At 31.2% G+C, this 24,475-nt stretch overlaps 3 protein-coding genes across 6 annotated transcripts; all 3 read left to right on the top strand.

Annotated features, from left to right (window-relative positions):
- Positions 1 to 39: 39 nt before the first annotated feature.
- Positions 40 to 5,989, top strand: LOC124948651 (protein cramped). 2 transcript variants are annotated; one of them, XM_047492537.1, is made up of 10 exons: positions 40 to 557; positions 696 to 956; positions 1,087 to 1,290; positions 2,714 to 2,904; positions 3,086 to 3,583; positions 3,981 to 4,133; positions 4,297 to 4,440; positions 4,535 to 4,897; positions 5,551 to 5,664; positions 5,748 to 5,989. In XM_047492537.1, the coding sequence occupies exons 1-10, from the start codon at positions 344 to 346 to the stop codon at positions 5,859 to 5,861; spliced, it is 2,256 nt and encodes a 751-aa protein (XP_047348493.1). In that variant the 5' UTR covers positions 40 to 343; the 3' UTR covers positions 5,862 to 5,989. The 2 variants fall into 2 exon arrangements, with proteins under 2 accessions (XP_047348493.1, XP_047348494.1); XM_047492538.1 differs by lacking the exon at positions 5,748 to 5,989 and having other exon boundaries at positions 4,535 to 4,676; positions 4,738 to 4,897.
- Positions 5,990 to 7,855: 1,866 nt separating this feature from the next.
- Positions 7,856 to 21,568, top strand: LOC124948525 (calexcitin-2). The gene is made up of 7 exons (XM_047492247.1): positions 7,856 to 8,179; positions 17,804 to 17,887; positions 20,000 to 20,052; positions 20,209 to 20,328; positions 20,428 to 20,542; positions 20,746 to 20,843; positions 20,931 to 21,568. The coding sequence occupies exons 2-7, from the start codon at positions 17,830 to 17,832 to the stop codon at positions 21,036 to 21,038; spliced, it is 552 nt and encodes a 183-aa protein (XP_047348203.1). The 5' UTR covers positions 7,856 to 8,179; positions 17,804 to 17,829; the 3' UTR covers positions 21,039 to 21,568.
- Positions 21,569 to 21,705: 137 nt separating this feature from the next.
- On the top strand, positions 21,706 to 24,082 carry LOC124948524 (leucine-rich melanocyte differentiation-associated protein-like). 3 transcript variants are annotated; one of them, XM_047492244.1, is made up of 5 exons: positions 21,706 to 22,136; positions 22,498 to 22,531; positions 22,691 to 22,976; positions 23,042 to 23,302; positions 23,377 to 24,082. In XM_047492244.1, exons 3-5 carry the CDS (start codon positions 22,777 to 22,779, stop codon positions 23,612 to 23,614), a joined length of 699 nt encoding a protein of 232 aa, XP_047348200.1. In that variant the 5' UTR covers positions 21,706 to 22,136; positions 22,498 to 22,531; positions 22,691 to 22,776; the 3' UTR covers positions 23,615 to 24,082. The 3 variants fall into 3 exon arrangements, with proteins under 3 accessions (XP_047348200.1, XP_047348202.1, XP_047348201.1); XM_047492246.1 differs by lacking the exon at positions 22,498 to 22,531 and having other exon boundaries at positions 21,707 to 21,858; positions 22,056 to 22,136; XM_047492245.1 differs by lacking the exon at positions 22,498 to 22,531 and having other exon boundaries at positions 21,707 to 21,858; positions 21,964 to 22,136.
- The last annotated feature ends 393 nt before the right edge of the window (positions 24,083 to 24,475 follow it).

Genomic DNA, 24,475 nt, shown 5'->3' with positions numbered 1-24,475 from the left:
ATTCTGATAGATGGTGTTGAGTATCAAGACTGAAGTTCATCTCCGATAGTTGTAATGAAAAGTTGACGTTTATAGTAGTGAATTTATAATTTACAATGTCAAATAGAATGTTTCTCGGATTATTTTAAGTTCTAATTAATCAGTTAACTCTATTTGTTTCTGTCGCTTTTCAAAAATCATATTTTTATTAGTTCATTTAGTCAGCAAAGACGTGATCGATGTATCAACAAAAAGACCTGCTGATCTTTTCGCGAACGTTTATATTTGTGGATCGTTTTGTTGACGTTAAAAACGTCAACTATACTTTTTATCAATATATTTCCTTTTTATATTCTGTTGCATTATGAATTGCGTCATGAAAATCGACGAACGTGAACGTCAAGCAAGTACAATGAGTTTAAAAAAAGAAGAAACATCTTTGACAGTGTCAATAACAGAACCATGTTCTGAAATGAAAACTATTACGGACTCCAAAAGTCCACAAATTCGTATTGTTCGTGGTACTAAGAAATTTAAAGTAGATAATACTGACTGTACTAATTGTAACGAAAAAAAAGGTTAGCATCTGATGTTTAATTGTTTTTATTGACTGATTGCATTTAATATATTTATAATTATATTCATTACGTATATTTATTGAAATCAATTATGATTTATTTATTCTAATATTAAGAAACTTTTTTTGAAAACTTTAGATTTCAAGGAAGATGACAATGCAGAAACAAAAGTAAAATCTTTAAAGCGATCTTGTGAATTGTGGTCGATGGAGGATAAAAGTGCTTTTTTTAAAGCTCTCAAAGAATATGGCAAGGATTTTGATGCTCTTCAGAATTTTTTTCAAACTCAAGGAAAGAGAAAAGGCCTTTCTGACCCTATGATTAAAAACAAAGAACAAATAAGGCATTTTTATTATCGAACATGGCTAAAAATATCAAAGCATCTGAAATTTTCAGAAGGTTAGTACACACTTAATTGTGATATCATATTATTATGATATCATTAATTTATAGTTTTCTCTGTTTTTGAAAAAACAAAATGTATAAGTATTGTTACAAATAAATGTTAAAAATGATCTTTGTATTACAGATGTAAAAAAAACCTCACAAGAATTATATGGTTTAATTAATTATGGTGAATTAAGAAGAAAGTTGCCTCGTACACATGAGAGAGTTAATTTAAAATTAAATGAATTGATTTATTGGGGATCTACACAAGTAAGACTTCAAGGAAAAACAATGAGGATAAAAACACCGATATGTAAAGCTTTAAGAAAATTGAACCAGTTGGAAGGTAAGTAAAAAATATTCATTATTATTTTTATACAGAAAGTATGCAAAAGTATAATCGACATACAATATAACCGAGTTCTAAATAAAGATAGAAATTTACTAGAGTGTATGCGTGACATGATTTGGTAAAGCTATATGTATATTTATATGTGGATAACAGGATAATCAAAAACTCCCTTATGAATAAACAACTATCAATAATTAAAAGATCAAATGAAAAAGTATATTCAATAAAATGGCGAGTAAATGTATACAACCATAATAGTTAGAAAAAAAGAAAACTTATTGCGTTGAATTTGTTTCTCTTGATCAAGAATTTTTAGATCAGTATGACTTCTATCATAAAATTCATAATATATTTTGACTCTACAGGATTTACATAAAGTTTGGTAACATTTTAAATGGTTTGTTGTATCAGGACTACATATATCACTTTCATCTACATATCATTTTTAAGAGAAACTATCAAAGTTTGTTGGATATCACATCATATTGTAGAGATTCAATGTGAAAATCTCGTATGATACAGATATTCACAAGATAATTCAATTCTTACTATATTCTCCCTAATTCCCTAATATATTTTGTGCAATAGTAGCTTCTTGTATTTTCTATTTGAATTTTTATTTATCGCGTAGTAAAAACATGCAATCCTTTGTCTATCCCCATAGAAAGAAGTCACACATTTGGTCAAAATAGATGATTTTGATGAATGTGTCATGGAACATCTGACTCTTTCTTAAGCATATCCGATTCAATGTTGAGACATTTCTGTATTCAGGTATGTACGAATATTAGTAGGGAAAGAGAAAAGAATCTTTCTGTATTTGAGGCATCAACCATTGCTGCAACATGTCCAGGTACGAGTGTCCAATTACAGTGGTCTCGGCAAATAAAAAAAAAAACCATGAAGTTTTCGTTGTAACAATACATTCACCTTTGGCGAATCATACTGTTATTTAATAATTTATTGATATTCAATAATTGTGTCCAAATAAAAAAATTTATGATTGTTAATATTCCCGTTTATGTAAAATGTTGTTTCGTTGCTGAAAATTAAACGTTTCATAAAGTCGTTATTCCTTTCTACCTATTGTTATAGTTTCCAACGAAACTGGAAACTACAGTTGAATAACGAAACTATAAGCTTTGCCAATAAATACGATAAAAATTTTCAAAGTTTTTTTTCGAAGTGATATAAGTGCGAATATGATATTCTATGTAGTCCTTGTGCAACGAATCATATAAAATATTACGATCAAAGTATTACGATCGTTTACGATCAAAAGCAAGAAAAAAATATTCTATATCTTCACTTCTATCCATAATCACTAATCTATCCTAGCACATGATCCTTATCCACGTCCACGGCAAGTTATCCTGAAATGAAGAAAATAAAAGTAAGAAGATCATCGATTTCGTAGATTGGCAGGAAGATATAAAGCTCCCGCCTAGGGTAACCGTAGAATTAAGGCCTCGCAATAATATGGCATGGTGGAGGGTTCAAGCTTCTTCGATGAATCCAAGGGTACGTACCCTTCTACCGATACAAAGACGTCTCTCTAGCTTGCTAATATTCTTGCAACAACGATGGCAGCCCCCGAAATACAAAACTGTATCCTTCTTATTTTCTCATAGACGATTCACGCGATATTATTTTAATTTTATTTGAGGAACATTCGGTAATTTTATTTTTCTTTTCTTTTGTTTTTTTTTCTTTCTTTTGTTTTTTTTTTTACGAAACAAAGTATTCTTGATAAATGAGAATGAATCCTTACATGAAAAGTTCTATATAGTATATCAATACAGAGAACGTAAATATAGAAGATTTAAAAGATACTCGTCTGTTGCGTCTTGCACCGCCAGAAGGTTGCAAAATTGCTTTGCCTATGGTGAATCTAGGCGAGTATTTGACAAGCAATAGCGTTAGTTTGAACTCGTACGAAAGGCGTCTCGGATTGAAAAGTTCACGAACTGAGTTGTTGGGAGCAGTGCAATACTTGAAGGGTGTCAATAAGAAAGGAATAAAAAGATATAGATTGGACAAAAGATGTTTAGAAAGGACAACGAGTGATCAGTGTGCACCAAACGATAACAATAGTGATGTTGATCTTAATGATACGACTGGGAGTGTATACGATAAATCTGCAGTTCTAAATAACGAAAAGAAATCTCCCATGGAACAGGCAATTGAATTACATAGATATCCAGGCAGGGAAACGGTTGATAGGATTCGTAGAGGTTGGAATATTGAGGAAACGAATACGATGACGATGGGTGATTTATTTCTTATGGTACTGATTTTAATAAAATTCATTTAAGCGTTAAATTATTTTCACCCTTTTTTATTTCTTCTTTTCGTTTAACCGTTCAGCGATTCGTTTCTATAGTCAGATGTAAACCATATATTTGATAATTTATTATTTTTAATTTAACACCTTCTTAGTTGTAGAATTTTTACAAAAAAAAAAAAAAAAGAAAAAAAAAAAAAAGAAAAGAAAAAAAACAATTTTGTTCCCTACATATACGATAACGTTAAAAGTTGAAGAATATTCAGATATTTAAAAATTGTAGTAAATGAGACAACATACATAGTCTGATTATCAAAAAAACACTGAAGGGTTAAACACGATATCCAATTTGATCGACACGTTAGAAAACGTATAGTTCTAATTGATCAAATTCCGACAGTTTGGACGCGAGTCGAAGATAACTCTAGAATATTGGTGGGACTCACAGCCATGGAGAGAACACACAACGGAAACATCATTAGGAGACCATAGTCTCTGTTTGGCTTTACAGAAACTTTTGTCTTTAGCGAAACACAATTATGGAACGAACAAAGTAAGACATGTTCTAATCACTTCTATTTCTAGTCAATTAAAGTAAAACGAATTAATAGAGATTAAATTAATAGAGATTTCTCTCTCTCTCTCTCTCTCTCTCTCTCTCTCTCTTTCTCTCTCTTTCTTTCGGTCTCTTTTTCTCTGTCTCTCTTTTTATCTAGGTCTACGATAATGCGTCGGGAAGTAACGAGACTGTGATCTCGTCGCGTGTACTTTCGAGCAAAGAGTCGGCTTTTAGGAGACCGCTGATACCACAAACTTATCACAAAATCGGAGCACCTGATGCTTTTAAAACTCAACTAGACGTAAGTTCCTTACCTATTTCCTTTGCTTTCAAACGTCTTTTCTCTTTCGTTAAATACTTGAATATAAATTTTTTGTTTTCTCTCTTTTGTATAGAAATTCAAAACGCGTTTTTGTAAGAGAGGCAGAACAGTTAGACAAAAGAGTCTTATCGTTCAAAGGTTATTGCCGATAACGCCTAGTGGCAACGTTCAATCGGAAAATGTGATTTTCTCTGATACACCGATGACCAGTCAAAGTAATAATACTAGTAATATCAATAATAATAACAATAATAATAATCCATTGGTGGACGGTAGCGTTATCCAGGATGACAAAATATCAGAGGTGGAAGACCAAAGAAATAAGAATTTCTTACCGATGGATGGCATCGAACCGGAGTCCAATCCGAAACCAACGAATTCTATTATAACCAGTGCTACGCAAATACTTAAAGAAGGTGAATGGTTGAATAGCGAGGTCAGTATGCACGAACGAACACTCGAGATATATAATACGGTTGGAGATATATACGCTTATTTCCCCTATGAGACGGCAATATACATACATATGTAATGTACTTTATATCCTTCATATCTTTTATAAAAATCATAAAAGCTGACAAAGATCGACGTTCGTGGCCAAGTGAAAATTAATAAGACACTATGAGACTTCGAAGAGTTACTTCGAGGGTTGAATTAGCATTTCTTTGATCTTAAACGCCGATAACATTTATATTTGCTGAAGCTCTGCTTTAAAATCCTTTCCTTCAGCAAATATACATATACAAGTACATATATTATGTCCTAAACTAATAATTTTTCAACATACATGGGTTAATACTTCTTTTTTTTTTTTTATAAGAAATATCGAGCTGCATCAAACAATGAAATCAAGAGCATATGATTCTATTAAAAAAGAAAAAAAAACATAATTGTCTTTTATATGTCCTTTACGCGTCCATCTACGCGTATGACTTGTGAAAATGAAATTTCTCCATATCTATAAAAAGAAAGGAGATATTCAAAATGATTAAAGTTATTACCCAACCCTATATATGTACATGTATATAAGGATATACATAGAATTTCGATTATTGTTATCTCTGTTACGATTTTATTAAACGATTTTAGGTCGCTGATTTCTCGTTAAGCAGCTTTCTAGGACAGCTAGAATCGCCGTTAAAAGGCTCTCAAAGAAGTCAAGTTGGAGGACATACCGTTGAGGACGTTCGACCCTCTTCAGACGTAATTACAATTACATGAAATAAATAGGAAACTTATATGTCGTATTGTAGGAAAAATTAATTCCTGGTCACGTATCGTTTCAGGTTGTATCGCACATGCAATGTCTGATGGCCGAAAACAGCGTGGATTACATGGCCAAATTCGCAAATCTTGCATCACAAATCGCGGATGACGAGCATAAAGCGCAAATATTGTAACGCAAAACTGGTACCTGACTTGACGACATGATGTTACATTTATAATTAGAATCATCGATATTCTCACATTTATATAGTGTATACACGTGTGTCTAAAAGCATAATAAACGTTATTTATTCCACTTTTATTTTTACAACTGGTCATTATTGTTCTTTATGATAATTTTCTTTATGATATTTATTCTTCCTGATAATTTAAAATTATCGTGAATATTCCTTTACTATCAGCTTTATTAATGAATGTGAATAACTTCGAATGTATCCCATCAACAAAAGACAATTTTTCAAATTTTCCTCGAGCGCAAAGAAAAAGTACTCATCTTTGCAAAGAAATGAAGATTTAAATGTCATATAAAATTAAATTTTATATGAAAAAATTTTACAGGATCTTTGCCCTTAGATGAATGTGCTGAGTTATCATTTAGTTGAGAGTGAAGAGACATATGTACGTCTAGTCCGTTCCAAATAGACTTTTCTCGGATCTTGATACATCCTGTCAACTTCTTACCTCTCACTTTGGATGCTCATCTGTCCAAACGCTTCAGAATTGCTTCGCTCAGGCTCGTCAGAACTTGATATAGATCTTATTGTTAGAAATAAGAGATTTCTTGCGTGCATATACAGTAATACATATTTACAAATCTACATACATATATGTATATATGTATGAAAGAATACGTAACGAAAAAGTTGCATTGCAATCGATGCCATTGCAGTCGATGCCATTACAATTTGGATTTATAAAATTTGAATAACGTCGAACGCATGATTTTTTCTCTTTTTGCATTTAGATAAGAGCGGTACACTTTTTTTTTATTTAATTTTTATCGCGTATTCACAGAATCGATATTCTTTTAATAGACTTTTCAAACGATCAATTTATTATAAATTTAGATCGAAATTGGGTCACTTTAGGATTACGATGAAACAATTACGATGCCCGTATTCAGTATTGCGGTATTTCTGCGATAAAAGTGCGAGCATAGTCGATTTCTTTGTAATAAATATATTTACTACATTAAATTCTATAAATATATTTTTGATAAAATTACTCGAAATTAATAGATTTATAACAAAGTCACCTATAAGACATAATTAAAAGTTTATTCGTTCGTTAAAAGAACGGGTCCATCGAATTATCCGATACTTTCTCGGAAAGTTCACTCTTCGTAGCTACGCTCAGAGATAGGTTTTGTGCCCTTGAAGGATGGTTCTAATCGAACAATGTTTAACAGTTCAACTTTCATCTTACAATTAGACGTTTCATTTTTCTTCTTCGATAAGAGAAAACAAAATTTATAAAAAGAAGAAAAAAAAAATAAGAAAATGAACGAGATAAAAGAAAACGCTGTTTTCTGTCTTAATAACAACAACAACAACAATTATAACTACAACAACAATAACAACAACAACAACAACAGCAACAACAACAACAACAACAACAACAAAAACAACAACAACAATAATAATAATAATAATAGTAATAATAATAAATAATAATAATAGTAATAAGAAAAATGAAAAGGATCTTCAAATATTCCATAAAAAAACAATGAATTCTCAAAGAAATCTCTGGAAAGATGAAACGTGTGAAAACTTCGTATAGAGAGAGAGAGCGAGAGAGAGAGAGAGAGAGAGAGAGGAGAGAAAGAGAGAGAGGAAAGAAAGAGAGAGAGGGAGGGAGAGAAAAAGAGACATGCAAATAATCTATGTCAAGAAATAAGAACAGCAAGGGTGTAAGAAAAAAGGAAAAAAGAAAGTGAAATGAAAATAAAAGAAAAGAAACAGGTTATCGCCGAGAGATTTTCTTTATCTCGCTTATGATCGAAAAAAGACGAGTAGTTCATCTCGAATGCGTGCCAATGCATTGCGAAAAGAGAAAATGAGAAAATGAGAGAGTGGAGGAAAGAAGGAAGGAACAAAGTGCGCGAAGTTTAGAAGGCCGATCTGCGCAAGTACAGGTGGTGCAAGTTCGAGGATATAAAGAGCCGAAGCTCGATCTGTTAGTGCGCATTTTGTGCTTCATGTGTCTGTTATTCGGATCGTATTATTGTTTCTTCGAGCCTGATCAACGCGTTATTCTTAATCATAACTTCATCCCCTTTTCTTCATATATCTTCTTATCTTCCGCATAAACGCGATCTTCTTCGTTCGAAGCTCGTTCGCGGAAGCTTACGTCAACGCGTTCTCTAACTTTCGAATTTAAAAATAAAAATAAAACAGAAACAAAATAAGGGAGGTAGAAATCAATCGCGTGTGAGACATCACCTGTACACTTCGAATTTTTTTTCTTCTTCTTCTTCTTCTTCTTCTTTGAGGTGAGTACATGCATGGAATGTTCGAAACAAAAAAAAAATTTTTAGCAAATGCGATTTTCTTTTAATTTAAAAAATATTTTTTTTTAATTTTTCTTTACTATATTTTTTCTTTTTTAATATTAATAATTATAGGATCGAAGAAATTGTTTCTAGGTAAGTAAACGATAAAAAGAAATGAAGAAATATAAAAACGGACAATAAAACTCGTTCATTCATTTTCTTATGCAAGTCCAATTAAAACTTTCGATAATACGCGGTTTGTCTTGTTCACTTTATCCAGAAGAGAAATAATAAAATAATCATTTCTCTTCTACGTTACCACAAAAAAGAAAAGAACTTTTTTTATCATTTTCGTTTGAGTCTATGCGGTCCCTTTGATCCACTTTCAGAGAGTGCGATGATTATTTAGAAATATCCGCTTTTTTACGTTGTTCGTGGGATTAATTACGTTTTGACTTGGAAATATCGTGTCTTTCATTTTTTAACAAATTCACAAAACAGTAGAATTCGTATATACGATCTTTTTATAAAAAGAAATTAAACAAAAAAAAATTCACTTTTGAAGAAAATTTTTCATTCATGAAACGCGTTTGATATATGTTGACAAGACAAGACATATGTTCCATCTATAAAATAAAGAAAGAGATATAGATAAAAAGATGACCGTGTATTTTTTCTTCTTCAGTATTAAATTATTATCAGTCTGGAGATACTGTCTCCAGAGAGATGGAATGAAAGAAGAAAAAAAAGTAGCGGTTCTTCGTCATACTTCGCTTAAGTAATAATTATCAACGTATGATTGTTCCTATGATTAGATTCGATTGAATCGACCCGATAACATCGTCTGCATTAGATATGAACTCATAATGGACTAATTAATCTCCTTTTAGTCACATTGTCGATTTATTGACGACAATATGTTCAATCGTTCCTTTCTGATTTTTTGATTTTTCTTTTTTTTCTATATCTATCTTTCGAACAATTTTCTTAATAAAAGTCCGTCAAATATAAGATCTTTAGAAATCTTAAAAATATTTTTGCATCGACTTGCGCTAACGATCTCACCAACAAATTGGATAATTGGATTTTATACGATAATTATTGACACTTTCTTTTGTGTAGCCGCTCACCTCGTCGACTCTTTAAACGTCATTCGCGTGTGCGTATCGTCGTCGAACGACGCTCTTTGCTTATTAAACGGTCTTTAGTTTACCAAAAGAAGCTCGATAATCAACCTTTAAAGGGATGCGGAAAATTATGTTAACGTAAAGGGAACGACGAGTGACCTGCTCGTCGATCGAATCAATTATTAAATCGCTTTTTCTCGAAAAAAATGTTCGACTCGACGAAATTCGATATTGTTATAATTCTTTGCGACGATGAAAAATCGAAAGAAGATTAAACTTTCTTCCTTTTACGTGGTTCATTTTTAGAACTCATCTTAAAGCGACTGATAGATGTCAAAGCTAAAAAAAACAGCCCTTACGTTATAAGGTTCGGATGAATAAGTATAATAAGTATAAGAATTTTATTAGCCGTCATGACCCTCGTATCTGAAAGCTCTTTAATAAAATGAAACGGCAGGGATCATCACGTGGGTTCTCCTATCATATAAATTATCTTGACGATGATTGAAAATGAAAGAGCAAATGACACGTTTTTTTTTTTTTCATTTTTCTTTCGTATTTTTTCTTTTTTTTTTCTTTTTTGATATCTTCTCTATTGCCACAAATATGTAACAATAAAAGACTATCTTCATACTGCTATCGAATGTAGTAAATTCAAACATCCAAAAGAGAAAAAAATCGGATCTTTTTCAATCATTCCTCATCATGTTTATCCGATGTCTTGGGAATACTTACCCTCTTCGAAAGAAGATCATAATGTTACGTCAACGCTATTCCACAAATATCGGCAAATTTATCGGATAGGACCAAGCGTCGATTTCGATTTTTGATAGGACTAAATCTGACGGGTTCGAATCGTTAGGATAATAAACGACTTACTTATAGAAGATTATAGTTGAAGAGATCATCCTTTCTCCGAATTTCAAAAATTCTCTTTAGTAATAATATATTTCATCGACGAAAAAAAAAAAAATTGATTATACTTGTACCTTTTATAGTCATTACCTAATATTAATTTATTAACACCCTCTTACTGACATAAGATCATTATTTATGTAATAACAAAATAAAGGTTCAACGTAAAGAATGTAATTTTTCGTATTTTTTTTTCTTATGTTTATAATTTAAAAAAAATAATGAGAGAAAGTAAAAAAGTGTTGTATACAAGAAAAATCAGCTTGACAAATTGAACGAAATATTGGATCGAACACTTTGCAAATTTTCTTTTCGCAATTTTCCGATTCATTAAAACAGTGAATCTTCTAAAGATGTCTAACAAGTATATAATTACTGTGGTAAACCATTATATATCCCACAAAAATAGTATATCAACATTTTAGATAATATCTTATTCTTGCGTGGTGCTACTAAAGTGGATGCTTCACAAACGTTACGACCCGCCTTTATCAGGTATTGGACGGAATTAAATGGACTTGCAGTAATAAACTATCGTTCTGGTTGGTCCTAAAATGGAGTACTTACCAATTTTATTGTCTCGTTAATTTTAAGATACAAATGAATACTGAATTTCAAAGATGATATTTATCTCTCTCTCTCTCTCTTTTTCTCTTTCTCTTTCTCTTTCTCTTTCTCTTTCTGTCTCTTCTTTTATTTCACGATAGATTTAATGATATGCACTTTACGATCAACGCATATCCAATTGACTCAATCATATAATGAATAAGATGAATCGATAAATAAAAAAAGAAGCACGATTAAAGCGTTAATATCCAAGCTGACCCCCTATCCTCCTGACCTTTCTTCTATAAAAAATCAAGCTAGCTAATGATAAAGGACCGTTGATGATGCACATATATATTCCATGACGTGCCCTAACGTTTACCATATGACATCATAATGACGATTAGAAGAATATAAGATTAACTCGGCAGCCATTATATTATATCATGCACAAAGTTAATCCAATCAAGCCTTACAATAAACGATCCTGAACGGCAAATTGATAGTAATCCTCTATATGCATATGTGTGTGTGTGTGTATGTGTATGACCGCGCGCGCGCGCGCGTGTGTGTGTGTCCATCCGCATGAATATGTGTATATGTGGCCTAAATATAATATTCAATTATAACAATCGAGGAATTTCGTAACGATTACGAATTAAATTTATTATTACAATACGTGTCCATTTCATGAAAAAGTAGAAAATATGATGAATTATTAAAGAAACGCATCTTTTATTTCAACATTTTTTTCTCTTTTATCGTCTTCATTCTTTCCTTTTTTTCTTCTTTTTTTTCTTTTAATACATCCAAAGTCGATCGATCACTTCACGTTCCTTTATGTGAGATTTTTTCTCAAGCGCAAGCATTTTGGATAAAACCACGTTACCGTTACCTCGACTTGCTACACAATCTTCGAGCCTCTACTTGAGAGAGTATACATAGTCGAAGATGGTTTATCTTTGAAGTTTCCAGCTAATTTGAAGGTCCGAACAGATCACTCGCGTAAGAGATACCCTCGGATCGATTGTAAAGGGCAGAGACCTCCAAAGTGTCACCTTCGTTCGTTTCAACGAGAATAATGTGCATATATCTCTCTACGTAGATCAATGTATAGGTTTCTATGTATGTGTGTGTGTGTGTGTATGTGTTTGTGTGTGTGTGTGTGTATGAGTTCAAATCATTGATGTGAAGTCACTGTAAGGTGTGTACAGTTTCCCTATAGCTCTTCGTAGGGCCTCTCAAGTCAAGAATTTCGTATGCCGACAAACAGTCCCTAGAGTTTTCACGATAGATAGAGAAGAGAGAAAGAGAGAAAATCGATCGATCTCTCGAAAGCTGTCGAAGGGAAAATTCGTTGTTTGCGCTCCGTCGCTCGTGTATCGTTTGGTCCTCACCATCATCGGTATCAACATCGAAACCTTCTATGTCGAAGAAATTTAAAAGCAAAATAGATTCTTAGTCTCGCATCTATGTATTTATTTACTCTCACTAACATCACTAAAAGGCACAAGAATTATTTTTATCTTCATTTTCATGGAGTTACTAGCGAAAAACAAATTAGCAAGGAAGAAAAAAATTCTAGGTATAAATCTCTTCATTAATGTAGTCGCAGTTGCAGAACGTTGCTAAGCAAGATACGATGCGTAGATAATGTACGAATTCATTTTTGTATAAAAAAAAAATTTCCCTGGGATTTTGCAAGTACACGAGGTTTAATCAGTTCCATGTATAATAGATATATAAAATAAAACTGGTCTTCTAAGCGTAAAAATGAATAAATAAGTAACGTGCATTGTAAAATGTTGATGTGCAAAGGATGACTAGATAAGAATTTCTAAATGATTTCTTTTATTTCCTCATTTCATTATTATCAAAACATTGGAATGCAAATAATTTCTATATTTGTATTGAAGTTATCACTCATTCACTCAAATATAGATTTATTTAATTAAAATTTTAATTACTTGATAATAATGATGAACAGAAAAGTGATGAACATTTATAGGATCGATGAAAACAATCTTTAAATATTCTTACTTATTGTTAGATGGTTATAATTGTGTCCTACAATTATTAAAAAAAAAAAAAAAATATTTTCTTTTTACTTTTTAATATTTTCAAATAAAAAAAAGAATAAAACAGAGACAAAACATTTCTAATATTACAGACTGGAAAATAATGAAAAAAAAAATGATCGACGCGTTATCAAATGTAATAAGTTTGAAAATGATCTTGGACAAGATTTGTTTGTTCGGCGATTCATCAGATCGTAATTTATTCGCATATAAGTTTCTTGCATATATTCGTCTAATTATTCTGGCCAGCAACAGTAGAAACTAGAAACATTAAAAGTAACAAGAGCAAGAGCAGCACGTGCGCCGATTCATTTATTGGCCGCTGGTCTCGGTGAGGGACTCGTAAATGAGGCATGATTCAAATGAAACTTCCTGCTTCGTTTATGTCGTTCGATGTCAATTCGCCTTGTGCTCTTAGATGCTCCATTTAGAGTCAATCGTCGGTTCTTCTCCTACGTATATCCATGCTTATCTCAATGTCTTCAATGGACTTTAATTACTTTCCGCGAACGACAACCTGTCATATGTGAGTCCAATCCGACGTCTCTACATCCAACATGGATAAAAAGAAATAACAAATAGATTGTTAAAGATTGACAAAGTTAGAAAATATGTTCTTTTCTAATCTATTATATATAAAAATAGTAAGAGAACTTTTGATACAAGGATAGATACGATTAATCTTTTAATGCATTTCTTTTTTTATTTATTTTTCTATTTTTGAAGTATTATACTAGCTATTAAGTACGTATTAAAAATGAGGATTACATTATCATAAATATTTTTTTACGAAATTTAATTATGAACAATATTGTAGAAAACGTTGCATTGCGCAATGAAATAATTCTTTCCACATATATTTAAGGATTAAGAAGAATTTCGATCGTACCAATTGTTTTCTCTTATGTGTTCTCTCTGATTTTCTCCTCGCCGTGTAACGTTCGATGATATAAAAATATCATTTAATAACAAAAAATAACAGATAAAAAGAAGAAAATGTAAACTAAAATGCCGGAAAGTAGATCCAACCATAGGTGAATCACTCGAAAGTTGACTCGATCGAATGTATTCTCCGATGACAAAGAGGAAATTGAATTTATTTTAATCTAATTTTACTACTACTACTATTATTATTATTATTATTTGTTTTGTTTTATCGGATCTTTTCGTAGGATGCAGATATATTATTGTCGTTACATACATATACTTATATATATATGTATATGTGTATGTATATGTATATTCACCTCGATCTCCAAAGTTGTTTCAAAACTATCATGTGTCACACATTTATTCGCATTTCATGGTAAATCGTTTTGTTTCTCATTAAAAGCTCCGTTTAGGTGGATCTATTTCATTCGCGGATAGTTTCGATGCACGTTTGAGAGATATCAAAAATCGGATCTATGATGCTTGCGTAGAATCAAACGAAATTGAGAATTTCATATGGGAAATCGTGAGTCGATATTAAAATACATGTCGAGTTACACACGTATGTTTTCTGATCTTCGATAACAAATTGACTCTTCTTTTTTAAAGAAGAAAATTGTATGTAAGAAAATCTTATCAACCATCTACATATATGTGTCTGTATATACGTATTTATGTAAATACTTATGTACGAAACTCGTCATCGAAGGTTACGTTCGAAAATCGATAAAAAAAACATGAAAAAAAAAAAATGGAGAAGAAGCTTTCTCATTTTTCTTCTAATTATTTTTTTTTTCTTTTTGATTATGATACGAAGGTCATACTGATTTCTTTTTCAACAAAAACTCTACCTTTCTCCTTTAATCTTCTTCTCCCACGCATAACGATTGCTTGGTCCGGTAAACCAATTTGTATTATCGGACTAAATGGTGTGAGTTCTAAATGAAAAATCGATAGAACATTAATCGAACATTGATTATCATTACGAAGTATTACATGAAATGGATCGTCATTATTCTTACAATTACATTATTCTTACAATGTACACGAAATTACGAAAACTCTCGAACTTTTTATAATATGTACTCTTTGTGTCCTTTAATAAATCAATAAATTCTTAGATACTCTCTTCTTTTATCCAATTATTTACTTTGGCTTGTAATTACAAAGAAGCGGTCGGAAATATGAGGAAAAAGAAATCTACGATATTAAATGGAAAAATTCTAGCACATGGTACATAGTCGTATTGTCAAAAGACTCGAAACTAACATTGTTACAACAGAATCCAAATGAATCTAAGTGAACTCTCTTCCATCCGTATCTATCTCTACCTCTATTCACTATCTCTGTCTCATCTACTACGTCATCGAGAATGGCTAGGCTACTTGGCTTGCATGATTATTCGGCCGAGCGAGTATTTCCATGTCCCGATACATCACTTGACCTGATCGGCTAGCTCGAGCATAACGTGGTCGATTAATTCGCATGCGTTAAAGCTCGCGCTCCAATCTTCAATTCCTGTTTCTCGTCCTTTCTTTTTCACCTATTCTATCTTTCTCTATCGATTTGTGAAGAAATTATTACCATATACTAAATATTATTCAATCTAGCATCTAATTAGTTTCTAATAATGCTTAAACATGATGACAAACAATAATGACGTCTAATAACGAATAAAAGAAACTCAACTCAATAATTCTTAATAAGCTAATATTTTTCTAATCGTATTTCGTTGTCCAAACTTCGAATTGTATAAATAATTTTATAAAAGTGATTAACTAATATCTCATTTTCTAACAAGTACAAGATGGTTAAAGAGGACTGTCATGAGGGTACATTAGTTCCATTAGATGAACAAGGACGAACTATATTTATCGGATGCTAACATGTATAATAGTAACTTATCTCGTTCCTCGGATTTTCTTTCTCCATTTTTACGATACAAGAGACCGCTTTTTCTCTCTTTCTTTTTTTTTTTTCTTTTAGATTCTCGTTTGTCGTGCTTTATATTTTAACACCGTTCTCATAAGAGACCGAAAATTACGTTCGCGACACTCTTCCTCTCTCTCTTTTTCTCTCTTTTCTTACCTCTTCATCTCTCGGAATACCATTTCCGTTGTTCATTTTTAATGCAACCTCCTTTTTCATGGAAAATGGAAAAGCAAATGAAATATTAAAAGCGGTGAGATGCAACAAGTAGGCCGTGTATTGTTTGTGTACCAGCAAATATGCCAATAAGAGATCATTCTTTGATCGGTACGTGAATTTAATTTGTTATTAACGTATATTCAGACTTACTTCGTATAATTAGCGAATCATTTTGCTAGTATGTATATCTACATAGTAAATAAGTACGCTTTGCCCATGGCACGGTTTCTTTACTTACATTTATACGAACACATATGCTCGTATGTATGTATGTTTGGAATACGTTGAATGGAGTCGTCCATTAGGAAGCTTCACGATCTGCTGTCGGGAACAAGAACTTAGCCGCCTTAAGAGAAAAACTTGATTCAAAGCTCGAGCCGAATTTCGAATTCAAGATGGCTGCTACCATTTTACCATTTTTCGTTTGTTGGCTCGTAAAATCTGACCGCTTTTTGTTAACCGTAAAATTTCATATATGATAAAGGAAACATTTATCGATCTTATATAATCTCGTACACACGTCGTACGTCACACGCACGTACAAGAAGATCAGCTATTGGTCTTTCAACGTGATCTTTCAACAATTCGTCAAAAAAAAGAAAAAAAAAAAAAAAGAAAGAAAAAAAAGAAAGAAAAGAAAGAGAAATCTCGTCAAACGTAATCCACTTGTTTGAAGATTTTATAGCTTATACTTTATGAACGATGATATTTTTAATAGCTCGAGATCGACTCGTATAAATCAAGTTGTACGTTATGATCTATGACGTTAGACTTTTCGCATTTCACGTACTTACGTATCCCCATTCACGACGGAACTTCCGAGATTTTATTTGAAGATTTTTAGTTTTCTTTAATCACTTACATTATTCTTACATTTGCCAGTAACATATTAGAAATCGAATGCATTTTCAAAGAGAATTATTTTTTCCAACATTTCAAATCTTATATCCCATATTGAACATTTTGATTGAAATAAATTTCAGAACCTCCATCTCTTCTTTCCTTTTGTTATTACTGAATAAAATTCCAAGAATCCTCAACGTGATATCATCTTAAAGTTCATCATTCGCCATACAGTTTATCTCGTCGTATCTATCAATTAATAATCGATGGAAATGAGAGTGATGAATAGAACGATGAGGGAAATCATTGAGAGTCTTGGCGTCTTAAAAATGTAAATAATTATTTATGATTTTATTAATCGGAACCGTTTGTGATTCCAAAGTTTAATGCTGACTATAAAAATGAAAATCCACTTTACCTGAACAGTTTTGAAAAAATGAGATTATTTAAATAAATTTGTACTATTACGAATTTTAACGAAAATGTCATTATTACTCGATAATTAGTATGAAGTTAATTCTGCTGTAAAAACATAAGTATACATTTGTGATAAAAGAATAGAAAGACGTCCACGTTTATTTGATGTGACGCATTTCAAATATCTCAAGATGATTTGGCTTTCTTTAAATATCTACAATCGGACTAATACCATTAAAAATAGTGCTACCTGTGGCAAGATTTTACGTCATTGACGAGATACGAATCTTTTATCAAACCGGACGAAACATTCTTCCATGCATTATTATATAAATCATTGTCTTCATTATCAAGACTCTAGTTTTACTTTCACTTGAAGATTGAATATAAAGCGTGTAAGAAGTTTCATTATTACAATTAGTACAGTTAGTTAAATTATTTAGAATAAAAATCGTTTGTTTTTTTGTGATCATCAAAATCATTAGTTTATAAGAAAATTAATTTCTATAGAAAAATATTGAAAAATTTGCACGAAGAAAGAAAGGAAAAAAAAAAAGAATTAATGAAAGAAACCGACATAATCTTCATTTTAACGATCGTATAATTTTTTTTCGTCGCAGATTAAAAAGCCGACCAGTATCGCAAGATGCCTCTATCAGAGTTTCGCAAGAAGAAGCTGCTCTACGTTTTCAACGCCTTCTTCGGTGAGTAAACGCTGACAGTTGGCGATGGCACAGTTGAACATAGTACCCTTGAGAATTCTCTCGACTCATCGAAAGGCACGTTTTACTCATAGTCTTTCTCCTTCTCTCTCTCTCTCTCTCTCTCTCTTTCTCATTCCCTTCCAGAGTGCGGCCGAAATAACAAACGGCCCGATAGACTATCTCTCTTTCTCTCATCCTCTCTAGTGAGTACTTTGATGTTACGCGAGATATATCGTCATTTCTTCCATCACGAACATCCCTTCGCTCTCTAAACGATTCTATTTCATTCGTCCTCTCTCCTTGGATGATCTTTAACGAGAAAAACCATTTTTCGACGTGTACATCGAAAGAAAACGATAAAGGAATGAGAAAGGAAAAGGGAAGATGACCTACATAAAAGAGGACGAAGAAGAAGATGAAGAAGTAAAGATGGCCTGTCCGAGGGTATGGGAAACTGTTTTACAGCTCTACACGAACCTCTCGAGGCTCTTTTCGGCTCTCTGAAAGTGGAATCAAGGCTATAGAGAGGGGTGTTTTGTACGGCACCTACTAGGTGTTCGTTGAGATAGAGCGGCCGCCTATTTATGGTATCAACCAGGAGAAGATAAACAATGGACGCGTTGGGTCTGGATAAGAGGGTCGCCTCGCCATGATAGAATTATTTCTGCGAATGTGTATATCTAACCCATACATGTTCATACTCGAGAGACACATATAAAGTATATCTTTGTGATCCTTCCTTCTTTGCGTCTGTGTGTATGTATTTTCTATATATGTGTATTCGTAGCTTCTACGTATCTTTATTAATGCATACGTATACACGTAAGAATATCTATATGTTTATGTGTCTGTATATGTAAGGGCACGAAAGGGAGAAGCACGATATTACAGCGATACTAATACACATATACATAGATACTGTGCACACATACATTTTCTCGTATATGAATCATGGAGGTCACAGGCGTGTACACGCCTGATAGATCTCGTTAGTCCCTCACTTTCTTCGCTTCTTTGACCGCAGCGATTGGCCGCTAAACATATCCTACGATCGTTCTCCGTTGTCGATACACATTATTCTAGCATGGCCGATGGTGCAATAAGGGACTCGTCCTGGACACAACCTATCGTTCTTTCGTTCTTTTTTTCCTTTTCTCGCTTTCTGGTTTTTCCTTGAACCATCGTAATCAAAGAGTCCGTGGAGAGCTTGCGAAGGGACCACGAGCTCGATGATGCGTCGAAAATCAGTATAATCAGTTGCTTTCCTCTCTCTCTCTCTTTCTCTCTTTCTCTCTCTTCCTCTCTCTCTTTCTCTCTCTTTCTCCCTTTCTCTCTTTCTCTCTCTCTCCATATATATATATATATATATATATATATATATTAATTATAATCTATCTATCTAACTACCCTTATTGAAACAAAACTTGATTCATAATTTGGCACGTAGTCTGAAGGTTGTTTAAAATTGGATATCAATTCTGGAGAATCACTTGACCATAATCTAAATGGAGTACCTATAAAAAGTATCGATAAAGATTGTTTATACATATATATATATATATATATATATATATATATATATATATATACATACAAATTTACTTATTAATTAAAAGTATAGATAAAAATAAACTGTGACAGCAATATTTTTCATAGTTACTATATCTTTTTTAACTCTTGTTGTTTTAGAATATTCCGACATAGTCATGAATACGTATCGTACATTCGATATTTTTTCCAGCTACAGCAATTATAGTCAAAGCCAACTGTAATGGAATATTATTGTTCTTTCACATTATCGCTCACAAACCCTAATAATTGATCATTGAGCGAACGACTTTAAGAGCCTAAAATAAAAATGACAAAAAAGTAATAACGCGCTCGGTAAAATTCATTCACTTATATATCTATAATCCGATGGTTCTTTCATCGAAAAACTCAACATCCTATATTTTCTATGATCAAGAAAGTAAATTAGTTTTCTAATGTTACAAAAAACGTTACAAATATATCAACCATATAGATATTGGAATCATCATTTGGAGTTTTTTTTTAGTATTTGCACTATTTCCTTTAGCGTTTTACTAATATAAAATCGATATTGTTTTTCAGATGTTAATCAGAGCGGTGCTATCGATAAGAAAGATTTTGATCTAGCTGTCCAGGTATGATTATTCATTAATATTAAAACAATACAACTTATTAATGTGTAAAAAAAAGTTTGATTATGTAAAGAAATAATTTTATTTCATCTTACGATGATTCAACTCCTTGTTATATCAATTCCTTGGATGATGTTATATGATGTTTATATTTTTCAGCGGATCTGCAACTCCAGACATTGGAGTACCGATAATCCGAAAACACAGCAGACGAAGGATACGTTGTTAAAAATATGGGAAGAGTTACAACAACGAGCTGATTCTGATCAGGATGGACAAGTAATTCAAAATATACATATACATATATACATATACAAATAGATGAATGAAAGAAAAAAGAGAAAAACAAAAAAAAACAATCTTACGTTATTTTTATAGATCAGTCGAGATGAATGGTATTCCATGTGGGAAGATTACGCTAAGGATCCAGCGCATGCGCATGATTGGCAACAAACGTACATGAAATTCATGTTCGACCTCGAAGATTCCTCCGGTAGGCTAATTAAGGTTACTTTTTTAACGAGAGTAATAATAATAAAATAAAAAAAGAATGAGTGACAGAAGGGAAAGAGAAAAGATATCCCCAGACTTAATCTCACTTCTCGGAAAAAATATTTTCCCAAAGCCTTTACATAGAGTATTCTATTTAAAGATTTTCGAAGTACATTTTATCCCCCTATAATGAACTTTTAACAGGTGACGGATCAATCGATGAGAACGAGTTTAGTAACGTTTGTCATAGTCATGGCGTACAGGAGGCTGAAGCTCGTGATGCTTTTAAAAAAATGGGGGTGGTAAGTGAAAAATTTATGAATAAAAGATCCCTAAAGAAAACCAGATTATTAATTACATTTTATTATCGTTCGTTTTCTTATTTATAGGGTAACGAAGTAACACGAGATAAGTTTTTCGAGCTTTGGAAACAATATTTCACATCTGATGATCCCAACGCACCTGGAAACTTTATATTCGGAAAGACCTCATTCTAACCGTCCTTTCGCTTCGGATTCGTACACGACGTTTATTATTATATTTTCGTTATAAGCATGCCGAAATACGTACGCTATCGTTATTAATTGAATAATTATTTTCAATCTACGATGTGAGTTACGCGATCTCTAATCAAGTTTTAGTTTTCTTTTTCTCTCTCTCTCTCTCTCTCTCTCTCTATCTCTCTCTCTCTTTCTCTCTCTCTCTCTCTCTCTCTCTCTCTCTCTTTCTCTTTCTCTAGATAATATAGAACTGAGAGACCTTCACATGAGAAAGAAGATGAAATATGAAAAAAGATAAAAGATATCATAATAACTGTTAATATCTTGTTGTTAATCGGTAATAATCGTTGGTAATGCTATTAATCGCTGTAACACCGAAGCTAAGTATTGCGTAATGTTCTATAACGTGTTGTTGTAAATTTAGTTAACGATTTCGTTCTATATGAATCGTTCTATGTAATGCTGTAAAGAAAAGTATTGAGAGTTTTAATAGTTTCTATATGTTTGAATAAACTGATATAATTCGACCATTATTGTTATATTATATTTTATTTTTACTTAGTGAATAGTTTAATCTATAAGTACAAACTAATTTTTTTTTTATAGTTGGTAGACCTTCCTTCCTAATCAACGATCCTTGTACTTTTATTTGTGTATCTTACATTTTACAATATGGCGTTAGTGTTGATTGTCGTAATGTTTAAAATCTCAAATGACTGTTACGACGTACAAATTTCAACGAATAGATCTTTTTGCTTGGCTACGTTTTAAGTTTTCTTTCCTAATTATTAATTAAATTAATTAGTAACACGAAAAGGTTATATATAAACTTTAAAATGATATTGCTATAATCGTTTATTTAGAAAACGCGCACCATCAAATAAGTACACCTACGTGTATTAATTGTTAATTATTCGTATAGCTATCGATATGATTGAAGTACTATTATCCGTAACATGAGCGGTAATACAATCACACCTGTGAAGTTTAACCTCTTTAAATTATATTATGCAGAATAGATTAACGGTCACCTGTTTGAATAGATCGAACTAATCTATGAAAACGTTCGAAAAGAAGATAATGCAGGAAGACTCGGTATGTATATTCAATTATTTAATTCTTTCTGATTTTCAAAGATTTCTTAACATTTGATCTTATAATTTCTATGACTAATAGAATTACATAATTCATTCTAACCTCAATGTGTAAAAATCCATCTCATATAAGCGTCATTTAAGCAGATAACGTACGTACTAACGTTCACTCGTATTGACCATATCTTATCATATTTTTAGTATCTTATTTTTTACTTCATATAGTAAAATTCTTATAAAATCTTTTCTAACGTAAAGAAATATTATGATCATTACAATTTCTTCATACAACGTCACTTTCTTTTATGAAGCCTTACGTATTCCATTCTGTGATCAGTATTATCTACAAATGTATGTTATAGTTACAGCTGAAATAGGGGTGAACAGTATTAATAGGTACGTTGATTACATTAGCTTTAATTATTTTAGATCATTAAACATTTGTATTACATTCATACATTATTTATATTTATTAATATATTTTATATATTCCTATATGATATGAAAGATCCATGTGTATAATATAAGATTTTTTATTTAATATTTATATTTTAGGTTGGATTTATGCAATGAATTAAAATTACAAACGAAAAGGATCAGTGACCCAATTGGAATAGGTTGAAAGAATCAAAGGATTAACCATGACATCTCTTGGAAAACTAATATTCATAGATATTCACTGTAGGAATTTAAGAACTTCATCTTCTACTGATTTGCAAAAGGATTGTGTTGAATCTTTATCCTTTGCATTTCAAAATTTATTTTATATGCCATTTGATATTATTGAAAACTATGGCAATATGATATATACTTTAGATATAAGTCATAATAAATTTTGTAGGTGAGTACACAAGTTTAATTATTTTATAATTTTTATTTTATATGTGAAATTGTTATATTTTTTAGAAGTTTACACTTTCTATCAGAATTTGAAAATTTAACATCTCTCAATCTGGATTATAATAATATAGATGAATTTACTGTTTTCCCATACATGCCAAAACTTCAACTATTATGGTTAAATCATAACAAGATCGATCACTTATATCCATTTATTAAGAATCTCTATGAGAGTATGCCTAATCTAAAATATTTGAGTCTTATGGGAAATACTGCTGCGCCTAGTTATCTTAATGGTGGAACGTTTTATGACTATTTACAGTATAGGTAAAGTATATATCAAATAAAATTCTATTTTATTAATTTTATATTTATATATACTTTTTTTTTTTTCTATAAAGGTTGTTTATTATATCCTGGTTTCCACATCTTGTACACTTGGATGACCGGACAATAACTCCAGAACAATGTCAAGAAGCTAAAAGACTGTATAAAAGGCCATTCTTAGAAAGTTTATCTGAAAATGGTCCGTTACCAGAATGCCTCAAGTATTTGCATAAAAAGTTAGCAAATATGTTTTCAAAACCAATTTTGCCTAATAAATTACAAAGCACGAGAGGAACAAATGTTATTATTTAAAACATTTATAAGTGAAATGAAAGTATAAGAGCAGTCAGAGAATATATTTTTTTTAAGACAGAATAAGTATGTAGAGCTATTTTAGAAAATTTTTAAACAATATATAACTGCCTTAAAATCGATATCATCTAGTAATTATTGTTACATTTCTTAATGAATTTACTGGAGGATTTAGGAGATTTTACAGTATATTATGCATAATACCATTTTTAATACATTACGGAATTAGAATTTATATGGTACAGATATAATTTATATATTAACAAAACCTAATGTGCTAACAGTAATATTCTATATTATGGAAATATTTTGTTATTTGTTATATAATATATTTCATAATGTTTTTATTCCTTTTACATCTAATATTTTTTCATTTGTATGAAAATTTAGTCTTAAAAATAGTTATTTGAGATAATCATTTACTATTATTATTTTATATGTATGAATAAAACTCATATGAGATTACAATACTGAGATTATTTACATATTAGATATTTCCATTTATGTGATGATATTAATTCGCAATAAATCTAAATTTTTATATGAACAATAAGGTGTAAAAGGTATACCAAACCATAAAATAAAACAGTAAAAATGAATAAATTTGCTTATGTGTTTTCTTATATATATTAATCCATTTATACATTAATTAATATTATTTTCATAAGATTTATAAGGAACAAAATGTATGCTTTTCATAGTTCTAAAATATTTATCACATATTTATATTTATACATATTTATACAGAATTATAAAGAAATTTTTTATATGTGTATTTATATATAAATAAATATAAATACATTCTATTTTATTTATTTATACTGTAGAAATAAAATGAACATCGAACATTATATACTTTAA

The sequence above is a fragment of the Vespa velutina genome, chromosome 4 (assembly GCF_912470025.1).
Source record: "Vespa velutina chromosome 4, iVesVel2.1, whole genome shotgun sequence".
NCBI classification, from domain to species: Eukaryota; Metazoa; Arthropoda; class Insecta; order Hymenoptera; family Vespidae; genus Vespa; species Vespa velutina.
This window is presented reverse-complemented; position numbering and strand designations above follow the sequence as displayed.